The sequence below is a fragment of the Psittacula echo genome (genome assembly GCF_963264785.1).
Source record: "Psittacula echo genome assembly, chromosome: 2".
NCBI lineage: Eukaryota > Metazoa > Chordata > Aves > Psittaciformes > Psittacidae > Psittacula > Psittacula echo.
The window spans coordinates 70328482-70345550 of NC_137737.1; the positions used below are offsets into that span (position 1 = coordinate 70328482).

The window sequence follows — 17069 nt, forward strand, 5'->3', positions numbered from 1 at the left end:
TAGGTAAAGGATTTTAACGTGCACAAGTGTTAAACTCATTCTTTCCTTTGAAAAAACCAATGGCATATTACTCTGTTCAAACAATTACACCATGTTATTAACAAAACCACTCTCAGAATTAATACTGTATATATATAAATAAAGGATTTTTAATTTAAAAAAAGATGGTGACTAAATAACCCACAACAAACCATTCCTTTCCCCAAGCCAAAGCTGACTTTATTTGCCTTTCTTCATTTTTGCAGTCTTTTCTTTCCGCTTCTTCACATGCTTTGGGATTTTGTTTTTTCTCTTCTCTCTTTGGGCTTCTTTAACCATCTTTTTCCTTTCCTATAAAGAGCCAAACAGCAATCATTTAAAGCCAGAAGAGAGATTTTTGAGCAGGTCAATCAATCGTTATATTAACAAGTTAGTTAACACATCACATAAAAGTGAGGTTATCAAGAGGAAGAAATAAAAACTAAAATAAAGTCAATAAGGAATAGTGAGGGGAAAGAAAAAAGGAAGTACAGTTTGGAGGTGGAGCTACAAGCTGCACACTGGTAATGACAAAGCAAAATTCAAACCAGTTAGAACCTGAGCTTCAAGCAACCTTTGAAGAAAGGGAACAAAAGACACTCTTAACTCATGCTATTTACACTGACGATTACAACAGGATGCCTGATCTAGGTTTTCTGCTACCCACAGGGCTATTATAGCATGTGTTTCTATATGTTATGCAAAAACACTGACCCAGTAACTACTGGTAACTCAGAACAAGCTGATCATCAACAAGATTGTCAAGAAAAGGTGCTATGCTACTGCAATACACTATAATTTGTGCCAGACAGTAAATAGACTACACTCAACTAGGAAACACCAAGTCAGCCTAATAAGACATGGGGACCAAAGTAATTCCTGCTTATCAGTTATTCAACCTACAGCTGAACACACAGGTTACCAAAACTCTCATCTTACTCACTCAAAAAGAAGTCCAAATGAAAACCTACCTATAGATCAGAAATGATCAAGACTTGCCTGCTTCGTATCTGAGAGGCAGGAGCTCTAGATTGACAGAAAGTCTCTAGTAGAGCACTACATTTTATTTCACAGATATGGAATGAATTAGCCTACCTTTCCTAGGAAGAAAAGCCTAACAAGCAAACACCCTAATCTCAAACCCGTTAAGCCCAGCAAGTTTCATTCTTCTTTCCCAGAGCACCTAAAAAGCTGCCAAAAAGCTCTCACCCATGGCTGATACTCTGCAGAAAAGCCTCATGAAAACAGAGCATGCTTGTTCTGCATTTTGGAAAATGAAACCTTAAAAAAACCCACCAAACCCAAACCATAAGCCCTTTGCATGACTGTGTTACATCTCTTGCCCACAGCAAACCTAGCCAGTCTGTACTAATGGTACGGCAAAAGCCACTGTGATACAAACATTGTCATTAAGTCTCCAGTTCTATAGATCAACTGGGCTCAGCTCCCTGGGCATAAGGAGGTTAATCAGGGACCACAAACCTGAACAACAAAGCCTGGAAGAGTAGCCAGAGGCACTGAAAAACTGCCCAGGCTTCACTAAATTCTGTTTTGTGTAGTCTTAGAATTCCCTGCAGAGATCTCCCTTCTAGCTTTGTCTAGGCTACAGAGAGCTATCTTATACGTTCCTCTACATTAAAAAAAACACATTAATATAGCATGCACAATGACATTCACTTTCTCTGCTCTCATTCTGCACAACAGGAAACATGCATAATTTGTTTCAGACAAGTAAGTAGCAAGAACCACTCAGAAATACATTCGTATTTTTTTCCTATCGCATCAGCAGAAATGGGAAAAAAGTCAACAATTCCTGGCCAGCTGACCTTTTTATCCATGCCAGCTTCAGCAGGTTTATCTTTGGGATGTACAGATTCTTTACAGCCTGAATCAGTGTCCTCTGAACTGCCATCATCATCAGAGTCTGCTTCTGACACATCTGCCTTCTTTTCAAGAAGGGCAGGAATCTGTAACGTATAACAAAAGAGAATTGTATCAAACCAAAAAAGACTAATGACAATATACAGACACATATATACTATATACATAAAAAAACCAAACCAGAATCTGCTGCAAAGAAATACTTGAGCAAGCTTGTCTGTTCTCCTTTACTATAGCCATCACCCAAGTCTCAAGAAAAAGAATGAAAAGTAGGTTAATCCAAACTAAGAACAAAGAATCTAGAATGTGCAACATAGATTTTTAGGTCAGGGCTCACACTGAAGCTGTATTGGCACTTCCAAACTAATTTCAATAAGTTAATCAGTGATTTGCTAACATATGTGGAAGCCAATTTTAAATTATGCTTGGATCATACCCAAATCTACACCTTGGGGGCACTGTATGTACACTTTATTGTGAGCACAAATATCTACACTGGAAAATTCACTTGATTCACTGTGCCACAGCCTCATCCCATCCATGTTTATATATCCAGTCTACACCACTGCTATGTAACATTTACAGAGGAGAATCCACATAGGGCTTCTGCCTTTAATTTAATTGCTACAGACTGATTTGTATGCAACCTCTTATCCGACATACTTTACAGAAGTGTCACTGTCAAGTACTTCAAACATAGTAAGGCGTAATACCTTACACCTTATATTGCAGGGTTGTTCTTTGAACCCAGGACACACAGTAATTACAACAAAGCTACCCTGAACATAAGAATACTTGTAGTCATGCTACAATTTAAATCAATTAAGTTTTCCATAACTGGAAAACATCTGCCCTCTTCTCCACCTTAGAGATCATGGCCATAGTAAGGATTATCATTTCATTCTCAAGCAACCCATCATCAGCCACAGTGCATGGAAGCAATTCATGAGGTGCACAGACACACTGTCTGGTCACTTTGCAGACAAGAGGCTTCTTTTCTTGATGCCAGCTGGAAGACAATGCATTCACTGTAGTCCCTGCTTTTCTGAGAATGGCTAAAATTAAGGATTTCAAAAAGACCCTCTTACCTCCTGAACACCAGACAAATCCTTCTTCAGTCCCGTCACAGTCTGGTAGAGAATCTATAACCAGGGAGAGAGAAAGAAAATTACATCATCAAAATGTGAGTCTAACCAGAGGGTTTTAAAGTATGGCACTAGATTCAGTACTCCACACCTTGGTAACAAGGCTTCTGGTTTTGTTGCTATCAGTTTTCAGTGAATTATTCATATTCCCTCCCTCTTTTTTACAGTGCCTCAAAATGGCTACTTACATTATCTTGCTGAACATTCAGTGCCATGTCCTCTTCTTTCAATTTCATCATTATATCCACATCTCTCTCATAGTTTTTAACATCAGTCAAAGTTCGAGGTATGTAAGCCTTCTTAAACACCTAGTAGAGGGAAAGGAAACACAGGCTTTCTAATTTACATATAGTTTCATGATGTTCTTTCCTCCAAATTATGCATCCTCAAGAGAATAATCATGAAGCATTTCATGGATCCGAGAAACTAAAAACGCAGAGTATCTGGTTTTTTGCAGGAGGGGACTTATCATGCCAGCTACATATTATTGATCGATGATGACTAATAAGGCTGCTCTCTCAGCATGAGTACCACCAGGCACTTACAAACTTCTCTAATCCTTCCAAATTCCTCTTAACTTGAGCCATAATATTTTGTATTCTAAGGATTTCCTCTAATGTTTTTACTGTGATGTTTACAATGCCTCCAGGAGGAAACTCCATTAAAATGCACTGTTAGAACTTAATCTCTGTATATAACAATACCTGCTACAACCTACAATCCAACGCAAAAAAGGTTCCTGCAGCAGTATAGTATGGTAAAACCTAACTGCAGTATCAACACTACCAAGCTTAAAATTTGTCATGTACTCTTTCTGAAACAGTCTTTCAGCAAACTTAAGTCACTACCAGATCAGAGGGGAGTATTTTGCTTCTCTTCTTCCTGGCATCAGTTCAGTTCCAGTAGAAACTCAGTATGCTTTACAGTCATAACTACTAGACTAAGTGCTGCAAAAAAAAGCAGAGGCTTCCATCTCCACAGAGCTTGCCCTTAATCAGCTCCGCTCTTGCGATGAAGGGAGTAACACAAGTTGACAACATGGTCATATGAGAAGTCTAAGAGAAACAAACTGAACTTAAACGCTACTAAACCAGCTGTCTTACAGGTCAATACCTTTATATAAGCAATGGAATAACTGGTTTGCAAAAAACGGGCTTGCAGCAAAACACTAGCATCTGACCCTAGAGTTCAGAAGTTGTATGCTGAGGATATCTTAGGAAACAAACCAAAAAAATCTTTCCTTGGCCGAGCTTGAGCCAGCAGCAGTTAGTAAAACCTGCAGAGCTCCAAGAGAAAAAAAGTCTCTGATAAAACAAGTAGCATTGACTCCAAAGATATTCTCCATGTGAACCAGTACAAATAAGTTCTCAGTGATACAAATTCTGCTCAACATAGAGTTGGTTGGGGGTTTTTTTGTTTGTTTCGTTTGGGAGAAAGGAATAACTTTTCTGAAACAGATATGTAAGACAAAGATAGAAGTTGTTCTGCTTTACATCAAGCCTTTTCAGAATGTTAGCAGTTTTCTGTAATGGACTTGAAAAGGCTTCATTTACTGTAAAAGCAAAAGAGAGAATCAGTACATGGAAGAACTCAATCAGACTGGGACTGGAGCTAGGTAGGCAATTCGGTCAACACATGCATCCAAATATCCTGCTTCTGAATCACTGGTCTAAACCCACCTGCAAATCATATCTCTCCACTCCAGCTTTTTTGTTAACTGAACATGAATTTGGAGATATATCAAGGGACCTAGCTTCATGCAAACACTCGTTTAGGAAATGGACTATTTGCCTTCTAAAACCTTATCATTGTCAGGTTTTACACATGGCATCCCTTAATGCTTCACATCTCAACTAGCTCAAGACATCTCTATCACAAACAGTGATTTGCTTACCAACTGTACACTTTGCCAAATAGAAGAGAACATTTTTCATTGTTTAGAAAAGGCAAGGTAAATATTAAGTTCGTAGCAAAAATTCCCACTTACTTCTTCATCCACTTTATCCTGACTGGATCTTTCCTCCTCTGTTCTTTTCGATGCTATTTCCATTGCCTAAAGAAACATAAAACAATACGAAGTTATCACTCTAGAATCGCATTACTTAAGCCAGTTAACCATTCCCATCTGTGTTTTTCCCTGTATTCCACCCATCCTGTCACTCACAAATACTCCAGCCTTCCCTATGGCAATGCCTTGAGCGACACCTAGTGGTAAACAACGTTTCTACGAAGCACATTCGAAGCTGCAGATCCGCTCCATTAAGAGGGAAAACATGCTTGCTGCTCCTCCCGAACCAATTTATGGCAGTCCCGGCATGACTACAGGACGTACAAGTCCAAGGAGAATACAGTGAGCAGCGTTCAGTCCTGGAACTTGGCTCTTCGCACACATATGGAGCAAGCAAGAGGACCACAAGTAAGTGGAACGACACAGCACAGCTCTGTTTTGTTCAACCCCCAACATGATACAAAGTACAGAGCATCTGGAAAACTCCACACTGCACTGGTATTTTGACCACACTCACGTGTCTTTTTTTCTGGTCAAGACCACACGAAATCTCCACTCTGACATGTGTGTTCCACATTTATCTTGTGTTAATTTAGAAAGCTCCCCCAAACACACAGTCACCCCTTTTTAAAGAAATATCCATCTGGGAGCAGAATATTGACAGCTATAGATTAAATGCATGGGTGCTGCTTAGCAAGTTTCCACCTCCTGAAATCAGTGTGTTTTGCCAGCCGCTAAATTTGGCTAGCAAGACCACGTACCTTGGAGTAACACTGCCCTGAGTCATTTGCTTCCTCCCTCAGCCCACCCTGCTCAAATCTGTATTCTTAACCCCATTCTCTATATAAGCATGGTCATATTTCTGAAGAGCTTCTCGTTGCCAAAAGAACTAATTTAAAGCACCTGAAACAGCCATTTGAGTTTTCATGATTAGACATTTAGAGAAAACATAGAATGAAAGTGATGACATTCTATAATGGTATAAACAGAAAAGACCTGTATGCATTTTTGCATATGATCAGCATAATATGATGTCATGTACCAGCTTCCTTAAATAGCAGGATGGAGAGTACAGGACATGAAGGAGCTTGAACTAGGTCTGATTTTATTGTTCATGTCTTTCTACATAAGCAACAAGGCCATGAGGTCTTACCTTAGACAGATAGTCATCAATGTTCTCACTTGTGATAGAAGGATCAGTGATAAACTCAAACAGCTCCCTCACAGTCATCACTGCAACATGGTGTTTCTGGAAAAAGTCTACCAGAAAACAAGGGCAGAGACAAAGACCGTAAGTAATTATATGTAACATATGCAGCTGTGATGTTAAAGTGACAGTTACAGCAAGCCAGCGGCCCTGACAACTAGGTGAAGTCTCAGCAGCATGTACAGCACCATACTAGGTTTAGTTATCCAATGATTCTTAGCCATTTGAAAAAAAAAACTGTTCATCTTCCAGATGCAACAAACAAAGAAAGGAGAATAACTGGGTAAATACAAAAGCCAAATTGATTTCAGCAAGGAGCCAGACTTAATGGAGTAGGGGCTAAGTAGTAAAAAATTCAAGACAGGCATAGTATTTGCAGTGACTAAGATGAAAAACGTATTTCAAAGAATAACGAATGGAGACCTCAAACTTTTGCAAAAGTAAAATAGAAGTAACCACTGAAACATAGTACAGACTAATTACTTCCCTAAAAGAGGAGATATTAACATACTAGATTTTTCCTCAATAACACATTCAGACTTGGTTCAAGTATAACCAAATTCGGAGGCTGTTCTTTTGTACTAAAAAACAGTAATGAAAGACACTGCGTACTGCTTAATAAGCGTATCCCACTAAAGTTCTTAGATTTCTCACCATGAGAAAATAATCACAGAAAGAACAGAAAAGATTTAGTTTGGAGGCAGCTCTCTGTGCTCATGGAACCACAAGTCTTTGCAATGATCACAGCTACGGCAGAACAAGTTGTTTCTCAGTCTCCCTAGAACTACAGAGAGAGTTGGAGTGACAGAAAGCAAACAAAACAGCAAAACCATTGCAGCTCACTGAGGCATTAGGATACTTAGCAAGAACAAGCTAAAAGACATGAAGAGCAAGGGTGCAAGTATCTGAGCCAGAAGGGAGTTATTAGAAATCCATGAACAGAAAAGGAGTAAGGAAAAGCAAGCACACTTGCTATCAACACACAGCATCAAAATGCACACAGTTCTATTCCCACAGACTTTCAAAAATCTCTGAAAAATGAGAAAAAAAGTCAATGCAAAAAGAAAGGGGGGCCAAAAGCAGCCCACAGGGACACATTTCTTGCTTTCAGGGAGAAACACACCCTACCAGCTGTGTGTCTGTTACACAACATGCATAGTCACACGTGAAGACCAAATTTTCCAAAGAAAAATACCATGAAGGTACCTTGTTTATCAAAATACTATGACAAGTGGTAACATCTCTAATAAGTTACTCCATGCCTTGATCCCCTCATCTGACCTGGACAAGTAAGTGCAGGGAACTTTGTAACACATGGTAATTTCTTGCCAGCTGAGGAATTCCAGATGTGGATTCCATCCACAGAAAGAAACACATGAGTAAGTGGGTAGAGTCCTTTAAGAAGGGAAGTTAAAACTGGAGTGGGCACTGCTGCAGACTGGGACTGACCTCAGATCTATCATATTTCTGAGATCATAAAATAGTTAGGGTTATAAATGACCTTAAGATCATTTAGTTCTAACCCCCTGCCATGGGCAGGGATGCCTCACACTAGACTATGTCACTCAAGGCTCTGTCCAACCTGGCCTTGAACACTGCCAGGGACAGACCTCACTTTGGGCAGATGATTTCTGGCAGTATAGGCTGCACTCTTCTGAACTTGGCACAGTACACTTCTCCCTGAGGAAGTCATGAGAGCCTAGAAGAGGGAGTATTTTAATGGAAGTTTGACAGCCTTTACAGTCAGTTATACCTGAAAGAACATAGGTGAATACAGTTCACCTTCCTAAATAAACCAGCTATCAGAACCAGAGTTGAAGCGCAGCCCACTCACCATTAACGTTGGCACAATCCTTACGCAGGAACTCCAGTGCGTGTGGGTGGTCATGTTCCACAGCCTGAGACACATCAATGATGTACACATCCCCACTGTGGTACCTGCAAACAAAAGCCCCCAAAAATCCAACACGTGCAGAGCAGTCACTGTTACATGAGAGATTATGAAGGGGCATGGAACAAACCATGCTTCAAACTTAAGAACCAGCAATCTCAACGTATTTCTCTATCATACACCTCACATATTAGAACCAAAGTGGCTTTTTTGTGTCAAACCTTTCCCACCCTCTACATGAGCTTTATTATTAAACTTTAAAGAAATCATCTTCCCATGAACACAAAAAGCAGCATTACGAGTAGGGGGAGAAAAAGGAAAAATAAAGGTACCTTATTAATTTGTTCTCTAGTTGAGAGTTTTTGTTGGCAAGGGGGTTGTGGTTTGTTGGTGTTTAGCTTTCTTTTTTCCTCTTTGTTTGGAATTGGGTTGGGGTTTTTTTGGTGGTTGGCTGGGGTTTTGGGGTGTTTTCTTGTGGAGTTTGTTGGCTTTTTTTTAATCAGAGAAAGCTCAGATCTGGGTTAAAAGCTACGTAATTAATTAAGTTACAAAACCAAGTCACAAAAGGGGCCCCACCCTCCCCTAGAGGCAGATTAGTACTCAGATGTTGCCAACGCGTACATTTTAGATGTCACAACTTTGAGCAAAGTTTAGAAACATACAGCATATTAAATTCACTGAGATCTGCGTGAACAAGTCTGGCATCTTGGTACATTCTTCTCATGTATTGGATGATTTGCAGGTACAGCTCCCGAACTTTGGAGTCAGATAACTGAGCATTCTTCAGCAGAGGAGCAGGCCTTCAAATTGTAATACAAATAACAGAAAGTGAATACTTTTTCCTTCTTCATACCAGCTGCAAATGCTTTAATTCCTGTACCTGATCCTCCTGCTCAGTGCGTCAAGCAAGTCAGTATGAGCAGCTAAGTACATGGAGCCAGCATGAAGGGCAGCAAAGCATGGTGTATGCTTGCCAAAGATACTGGAGCTCTGTTTTGTGAGTTAATTTGGACCATGTCACATAGATGTTTGTACTACAAAATGATGAGCTATCTTCATCTATGATTAGCAAACCTTTCCAGCCTTTATCTCCAAGTAAGCTAATTTATGAACTCATTATGCACACAGCAAAGACTTCAGAATCATGTTGATTGTCTGCAGTAGTAGCTGGCAAATGTCTGGGTATTCTAAAAGTTACATGCACATGTAAGTGTAACATGTTAATTTTATAGGCCTAAAGTAATAGTAGATAAAGCCAGAGAATTGGTTGGTTTGGTTTTAATAAACCTTTGTGGAAAGCTACTAATAAATATTTGATTTTCTATGGTTACTTACCTATCACCTTTACCAATAAAGCCCATGAGAAGCACATGACTTCTTAGCATAATTGGCTCTGGGCAAGGTATCTGGGCTGTATTCAACCTGTAATACAGGAACAAAGCCACAGAAAAATTAAACCAAACTCTACTGTTTGCATTGCACTTGTGCCTATAGGAACTCTGTTGCTTTAAACATCATGCACAGTAAGAGATCCTCTACTCAGGCAACTCTTACTTGTTAAAAACAACTAGGAAATGAAAAAAAAGCCACAACCATTCTGGCTCTGACCCTTCTCTAAGCATACTTGTGTCAGACAAAGAATCTTTACACAGTTCAGGTTAATCCTAGATTAACCTATATCATGCAGCATGTCGTTACTCAGCAGCAGTTATTTCTAGCTTTTCCTCATTTTTCAGTCATGTCAGACTGGGAGTTCAGACACTGAAAAGCTTAGAGCAAGACAAAAGAGTATCTTTATTCCTCTCTCTCACAGGGAGAGAGAAAATTCCTCTTCTCTCCCACAGGGAAGCTTAAGACACTTTATGAATACTCTAGAGACCCTAGAAGGTACAGGTACCCACAATCTAGCAACAGGAGAGTACCTCCTATAAACTTAAAAGTTTCAGTTACCTTCTCATGCTGAAATAAAAACTGGAAGAATCACCTTATTAAATTCCTCATTTCTTTCTCAGCCCACGTCTTCACCATTTTCCTTGGATTGCCTTTACAATATCCATGACGAAATCTTTAAATAAAGAAGTAAAAGACAACAGGGACTCTTAGCCAAACAATGAGGTATTAGCACCAGTGACTTTATCACCTTTCAAACAACGCCTTTTTCCCAGTAAAACCAGGCAGAAGTTAACTCACCTGAATTCACCGCTCACATACTTATCCCGATCTTTAAACATCAGGATAGATGTTTTGTAAATCTTTATTGCTCTGTTCTCCCCATTTGCAGTACTGGCATGATACACATTAGCCTATCAGATTAAAAATGGGAAAAATAAGATTAAATAAAAACTCTTTCAACCAGCATAACCTCTCCTTTTCTCTTTCCGACACCTGGAAAAGATCTGATCTCACCCCAGCCTATACACAGCATCCAGCTGAGTGCACAAGGGCAATCACTCTTTCTACCAGAGGCAGTTTGCAGGAAGTACACGAGACTGGGTAGGGGTGTGAAAATGCATATGGGACAAAAACAGCAATGCACAAGAAAACTCCACCTCGCTCCTCTTCTGGAGACTGAAACAAGCTCTTGTGCAAAGGGTTAATTTGAGTCTCTGCACTACTTTGGCTCTAAAGCATAGCCCAAATACCTCATATCGACTCCTCTACACAGGGTAGAAGTATGCCTTTAATCAGCATCCAAAGACTTGGAAGAAAAGCAGATCAGCCCAGGTGATTATGTATTCTAAGACTCATTTATTAATTTACTTGGAAACTTGTTTTCTGGTTTTAATTATCTGCAATATTACGTGATAATAACAGCACACAAACATGCTCATTTTGTAAAAGCAATGAAAATTTAATAGTATTTTAAAGAGAATTTTGTTACACCATTTAGATACTTCCATGTCTGCTGACATGTGGAGCTGGTCTGATCTGCATGCAAGACAGTCTCGCATGAAGAAAGAATTACCTGGCTTTGTATGTTTTTTTCATGCACTGTTTAGCATCATGTGTACATATACACACAACTGACCAAAAGTTTCAGTTGCAGCATACAATTAACAAGATCCACAAATATAAGGTAACATTAAGGTATTCTGAGAGATCTTTCATACTTGGGGAAACTTGTTTTCTACAATATAAATTGCATTTTATCTTGACCTTTTATCTTAATCTTCCAACCAATCAAGCAACACAGAGAAAGAAATAGTGCTAAACCCAGGTATTTCATCTTTCATCATCTGAGCACCGTAAGCTTTTACTTAGCTTACTACGACCATTACACCATTTGTAATGAAACTTACTTCTTTCCCTGTGCTGATGCAGCCATTGATTTCTGATATGACACCTCTAGTTAGCATCTTGAACAGAATCATCCGGGTCCTTGGATCTAACACCTCAAATTTAATACAGAATAGTCAGCACAATCAACATCTTTGAAGAGGAGAAAACCTAATAATACAGTCCAGACTTAGCACCATATTAAAGGACCCATGGCATCAGACTATTCTTAAGGATCATATGATAATCCAAACAGCAACCACTCTGAATTTTCCCATGATTCTAGAATGATACTTCACTTTCTCTTTCAACATTTTTCTTTCTTAAACTAAGCATATATCCTTGAGCTACCTCTAGAAGAGACATAACAGAACAATTTCCCACCCACAGTTGCATTCAATGTGTTAAAAAAAGTTTTCTCTTGATATACAGCTACCGTAACTGAAATAGAGCAGCTATCTGGCCTTCAGCCAGTAATATTTTAGTCTTGCTAAAGAAGAAAAAACCCAAACCCAGAATCTATTTATTGCTGTTTGGAATTTAGTAGGAGCTTAAGATGGAATTCTGCCTTGCAAAACTCAATACTAAGCACAAAAATAAGATAAAAACGTTTACAGAAACAAGTACAACCTTCATACAAGAAACAAAGAAGAAACAGGTCTGTTCAGGATAACTTGTTTCAGCTGTGATAGAGCTAATTTTTTTCCTAGTAGCTGGTACAGGGCTGTGTTTTGGATTTAGTGTGAGAATAATGGTGATAACACACCAATGTTTTACTTGTCAATAAGTAGCACTTACTCTAAATAAAGGACTTCTCATTTTAACATGCTCTGCCAGTGAGGAGGGGCACAAGAAGCCAGGAGGGAGCACAGCCAGGACACCTGACCTGAACAAGCCAAAGGGATATTCCATACCAGAGATCATCCTGCTCAGCATCTAAACTGGGGAATCTGTCTGGCAGCCACCAACCACTGTTCAGGGACAAGCTAGGTAGCAGGTGATGAGCAGTTGTATTGTGCATCACTTGTGCTTCCCAAATTTTATTCCTCTTCCTGTCTTTTTTCCTGTTATTGTTATTATTATTTCTATTATAATTAATTTAATCTCAATTATTAAACTCTTCTTATCTCAACCCACAGGTTTTGCCTTTTACTATTCTTCTCCCCATCCCATTAAGGGGGCGGAGAAGGAGTGAACAAGCAGCTATGTCTACTACATTGCCAGCTGGGGTTAAACCTCATCACCATTTTACTATTGATTCCACAATTCCACAATTCCACATTATTTGTTCCAGTCAAAAGATAAATTTGATGAATTAGGGACTTACCTGTTCTACTGTTGCTCTGTCTGACTTGTCTTTGACTCGGTACCTAGCAAAAGTGAAAAAAAATTACACAAACCCACATATGGACTCAGTACTTCAGAGTAAAACATTACATTCTCTATCACAGACAAGATGACAGCCTCTAGAAGTAAGGCTTTCAGTTCATACAAAAGCAAAGGTTTCTCCTGCAGGTGAGAGGGAGTAGTGGGAGGAACTCATAAACATCAGTGCCCTTCACTTTTCTAGTATCTTCTTGCCTCCTCTGAATTATGCTTATTCAGGAGAAAATGGTATCTGTTTTAACAACTTATGGCTGTAAGCTGCAGGCTTAAAAATAAATTTTAAATACCACCTTTCCCTCACCTCATCACATCAGAAGGAGCTGATGAAGAAACAGAAAAGGCTTTCAGTACCTTTTTAGCCCAGCTGCTTAAAAACCTCTGTTTAAAAACAGGACAGCAGCAATAGTCTTTTTCTAGTGGAATGACACCCATCACTTCTGTCTTACTACACCAAGACAATCAGATGTGCTACCAGCATCAGCAACAGAAGAATCAAAACTTCGGAATGATTCAGGCAACTGATTGGGAAACCAAATGGCAAACTGCATGCAGACTCCTTACAGATTTTGTTTTTCTTAACAAATATATTCAAAACTTGGGTTTACACTAGGAAATAAGAACTAGTCTTCTGGGTTCAAATTATTTGATTGAAAATAGAACCACGAGTAATACTCACATGTCAGCTTCCTTCTGTCTAGACTTTTCTGTGACTCTGTTTATAACAGAGTCATCAAAATTTAACTTATCTGAAAAACACGTAAGAAGAAATTAAAAAAAAAAAAAAAAATCCAAAGAAGTTTCAGAATTGCTCCTGTAATTCTGTGGCCAGTCAATACACCACAAGACAATGTCAAAAGACAGGTGGAGCTCTCAGTGACAAGCACAGAAGCTTAGCTACATGCCAAAGTTAACCTAGCTTTCCACTCTGTCTACACAGATGAGTGAGACAGTCCCACAGACCTGGAGATGTAATGCCATCCAGAATTAATGACTTTTGGATAATGCTTCACCACTAAATTTTTCTTCCTTTTTCCTATGACAATCAAATGCAATTTTTTAAGTAATATCCTCCAGGATTCTTTCCTCATGATGTATTTTAAACGGTGTTTCATTAATTGCTAAATGTGTAAAAGCTGCTGTATTTTGGTACGTATACCAGCACCATTCTTTTGAACCTTCATTTTAGAACACAGCCTCTACTTACTACCCTGTCAAAAGCCCCCAATCACATCTAACCTTACAGCCTAACAGGCTGACCTGAGCTGCCATTTCCATCACATGGTAAACACCAAACTACACTGGCTAGGACAGCAACCTCTTCGCTCATCACAGAAAGTCTACCCCGTTTTTTCATCTGTTTGGCAACTGTTAACTCACTCCAGTGAGTTCTGGCATAAAGTAAGAAGAATTAGTCTGAGAATATCACAGAGAGGTATCTGTTTTCATAAAGACAACAATGCAATTATACTCACCTAAATTAATTTTATGTTCAAATTTCCTTAAAGCCTTGTCTGTAGGGGTAGACATTTTTGCTGAATAGCAACTAGGGGTCTGTCTATTTGCCTGAAACAAAAGATTTGTTAATGTAAGTTGCCTTCCTAAACAGCCCTTTGAAATATAGACACCACCACTGGAAAAGTCAGCTCAAATGCCTATACCTACAGCTAAAGAAAGAAAAACAGAAAAGGTGAGGAAATGAATTAACATCAGATTTTCTTTAATTCAAGAAATGAAAATACACGTGACACACCAGGTAAAATTCAAAAAACTGCCCCAATTCAGAGTTCTTTTTAATCTGGAAATGAGCTGCAAGTCTTTCACTTTAATACTTTTTCTATGTGTAACAGTAAGAGAAATAGCAGACAGAAACAAGGAGAAAAATGAGAGAAAGAAACAAAAAGCTTATGACAAGCAGGTATGGTCTTAAATTTAAGTAGAAAGGATGAGGAATATGCTGAAAACCACGGAGGATAAATATCAAAAAGTAAGCAAAATCAGCAGAGATCAGCCCAGGCAAAGAAAGGAAAGTTGAGGAAGGTAAGGAGCATAAAGAAAACTGCAGTGACAAAGAGAATCCAGCAATAAGAGTTTGAGAAACGGAAATCAAGCACAGCTCTGCCTACATCGTATATATACACATGGCGTGGCAGATGAACAAGAATCAAAGGAAGGGCATTCTCTCAAGCTAAAATTTTCTGTTTGAATTTATGCTCAGCAGAATACTAATGAAGAATAATGCCTTCAGGTTAGCCCCATTTGCTCTCAGGCACCCTTGATGCTCACAAAGTAGCCTTCAACGTACCTGTGGATTGCATCCACCAGCAGTACTGTGGCGCTTTGTGAGTCTTCCCACTTCATCATCCCAGTCCCAGTCTTCATCTTCCTCTTCATCATCATCACCACCATCTCCTTCCTCAGTGTTAAATTCTTCGCATATGCGTGACTGGCAGTTGGTGACCTCACCTCCTTCAGCTATTTCTGTTTCTTGTGTAAATTCACTTTAAACAAATACAGATGTTTGTGTAAGTACATGTAACTGTTACAGTCATCAGAATCTCAATACACTTATCTCAAGAGATGATTTCACAAGGTTAGCTCTCCATGAGATGTTTTTCACTTCACCTGTCTACAAGCAAGCATATATGAGTATGTCACTGCCTTTAAAGGCTGGACTACATTTAAATTATCTTCTTCGCTACAGCAGTGCTGCCTTCTAAATTGTTCTGTAGTTACACATATTTAGATCCCTTTGATTCCAATCAGACAAACACGTTAGATCAGGCCATCTGGCTCCTTCATCTGAGATGAACCACTCTGCTTGCTGCCACAGCAAATCACCACCTGACAAAGAATCACACAAAAGTCCACCAGAGACAGCCAGCCAACCTGCTGGTAAGTTAGGACACCAGCACAACCTACATAAAAAAAACCAGTTAGACCTAAATAAGAATCTGTGGGAGAAATGAACCATTTTGACTTACTCGTGCCTTAGCGTAGTACATCACTTTTCTTCTGCCAGATCAACTATATCCAAAAGCAGACTCTCTGCTGGTATGTGACATTTAATTAAGTGAATCGTAAACTGGAAAGAAAACGGCTTGCACCCATAACACAGACCATTCCTTATTCACTCCCTGCTAAATACAAAAAGCTCTAGGCCTTCAGTCGAGCAGAAAATGGGCTTTAATTCCAAAGAGAATCGAACTGATCTGCTGTCCTTAGCAACTCACTGTTCTCTTATACTGTTTCTCATGCTCAGTTACAATCAAATACTACCAAGGTGAGAACGCCTCTACCACCCCGAGCCTGCAGGTGGGTCTGCCCATTTTACAGGTGAAGCAGAAATTACAAGGAACTCAGAAGAAAAGCTGAGAGCGCGCACGCAGCCCCTCCTCACGCATGCTCCCAGTCCTCGGGCAACATACCCACCCCCTCCGCCGGGCCTCCTGCCCTGCCGACCGGCCGGTCCCCTCCCCGCTCGGCGCTCTTAGCCGGCCAAGCCTGGGAAGAGAAGCACCCGAACAGCTCCTCACACCGGCGACTCCAGCAGGGCCTGCCGGAACCGCTCGGGACACGCCAGCCAGGCCCGTACGACCTCGTCCCCCCTCCTTAAGGGGCCAACACCCAGCCTTCCGCCACCTCCTCCTACCCGTCGGAGCATTCTGCATCATCAAACTGGCCGGGCACGGCCTGGCTCATGGCTAGCGCCCGGTAATCCATGGCGATGGCGCCGGCAGAGGGACCGAAAGCATTGAGAGCGAGCGAGAGCTCGCAAATGAGGCGGAGCCAACCCGCCCGCTCCTCAGGTTCCGGCACGGGGGTGGGCTGCGAACTCCTGGCGTCAGAAGCCTTAAAAAGCCTTGGAGCACGCCTCTAGGCTTGAAATGGGTATTTGCGGTACAGGTTCATAGGCGGTTACTCCAGAAACATGAGCGATCATCTACAGCCCTCCAACATCTGAGGGGGGCCTACAAGGATACCGGAGACTGACTGCTCGTCAGGGATTGCAGTGATTGGACACGGGACAAGGGGTTCAAACTTAAACAAAGAAAGTTCAGGTTAGATATAAGAAGTTCTTTACTGTGAGGGTGGTGAGGCACTGGAACAGATTGCCCAAAGAAGTAGTAAATACCCTGTCCCTGGCAGTGTTCAAGGCCAGGTTGGAAGGGGCTTTGAACAACTTGGTCTAGTGGAGCCGAGTGCCTGCAGGAGAGTTGGAACTAAATGATTTTTAAAGTCCCTTCCAACCCAAACCAT

The 17069-nt window shown here is 40.3% G+C and overlaps 1 protein-coding gene across 2 annotated transcripts; it reads right to left on the reverse strand.

The window, feature by feature from the left end:
* Nucleotides 1-219: 219 nt before the first annotated feature.
* On the reverse strand, nucleotides 220-16573 carry RIOK1 (RIO kinase 1; the record flags this gene model as incomplete). Of its 2 annotated transcripts, XM_080611124.1 has the most annotated exons (17): nucleotides 16462-16573; nucleotides 15115-15310; nucleotides 14285-14375; nucleotides 13489-13558; nucleotides 12754-12796; nucleotides 11450-11542; nucleotides 10341-10453; nucleotides 10135-10215; nucleotides 9486-9572; nucleotides 8813-8950; nucleotides 8094-8197; nucleotides 6206-6312; nucleotides 5032-5097; nucleotides 3233-3352; nucleotides 2988-3041; nucleotides 1845-1985; nucleotides 220-330 (listed from the first exon to the last, which is right to left on the reverse strand). In XM_080611124.1, exons 1-17 carry the CDS (start codon nucleotides 16530-16532, stop codon nucleotides 220-222), a joined length of 1686 nt encoding a protein of 561 aa, XP_080467250.1. In that variant the 5' UTR covers nucleotides 16533-16573. The 2 variants fall into 2 exon arrangements, with proteins under 2 accessions (XP_080467250.1, XP_080467251.1); XM_080611125.1 differs by lacking the exons at nucleotides 220-330; nucleotides 1845-1985 and adding an exon at nucleotides 2815-2908.
* Nucleotides 16574-17069: the final 496 nt, after the last annotated feature.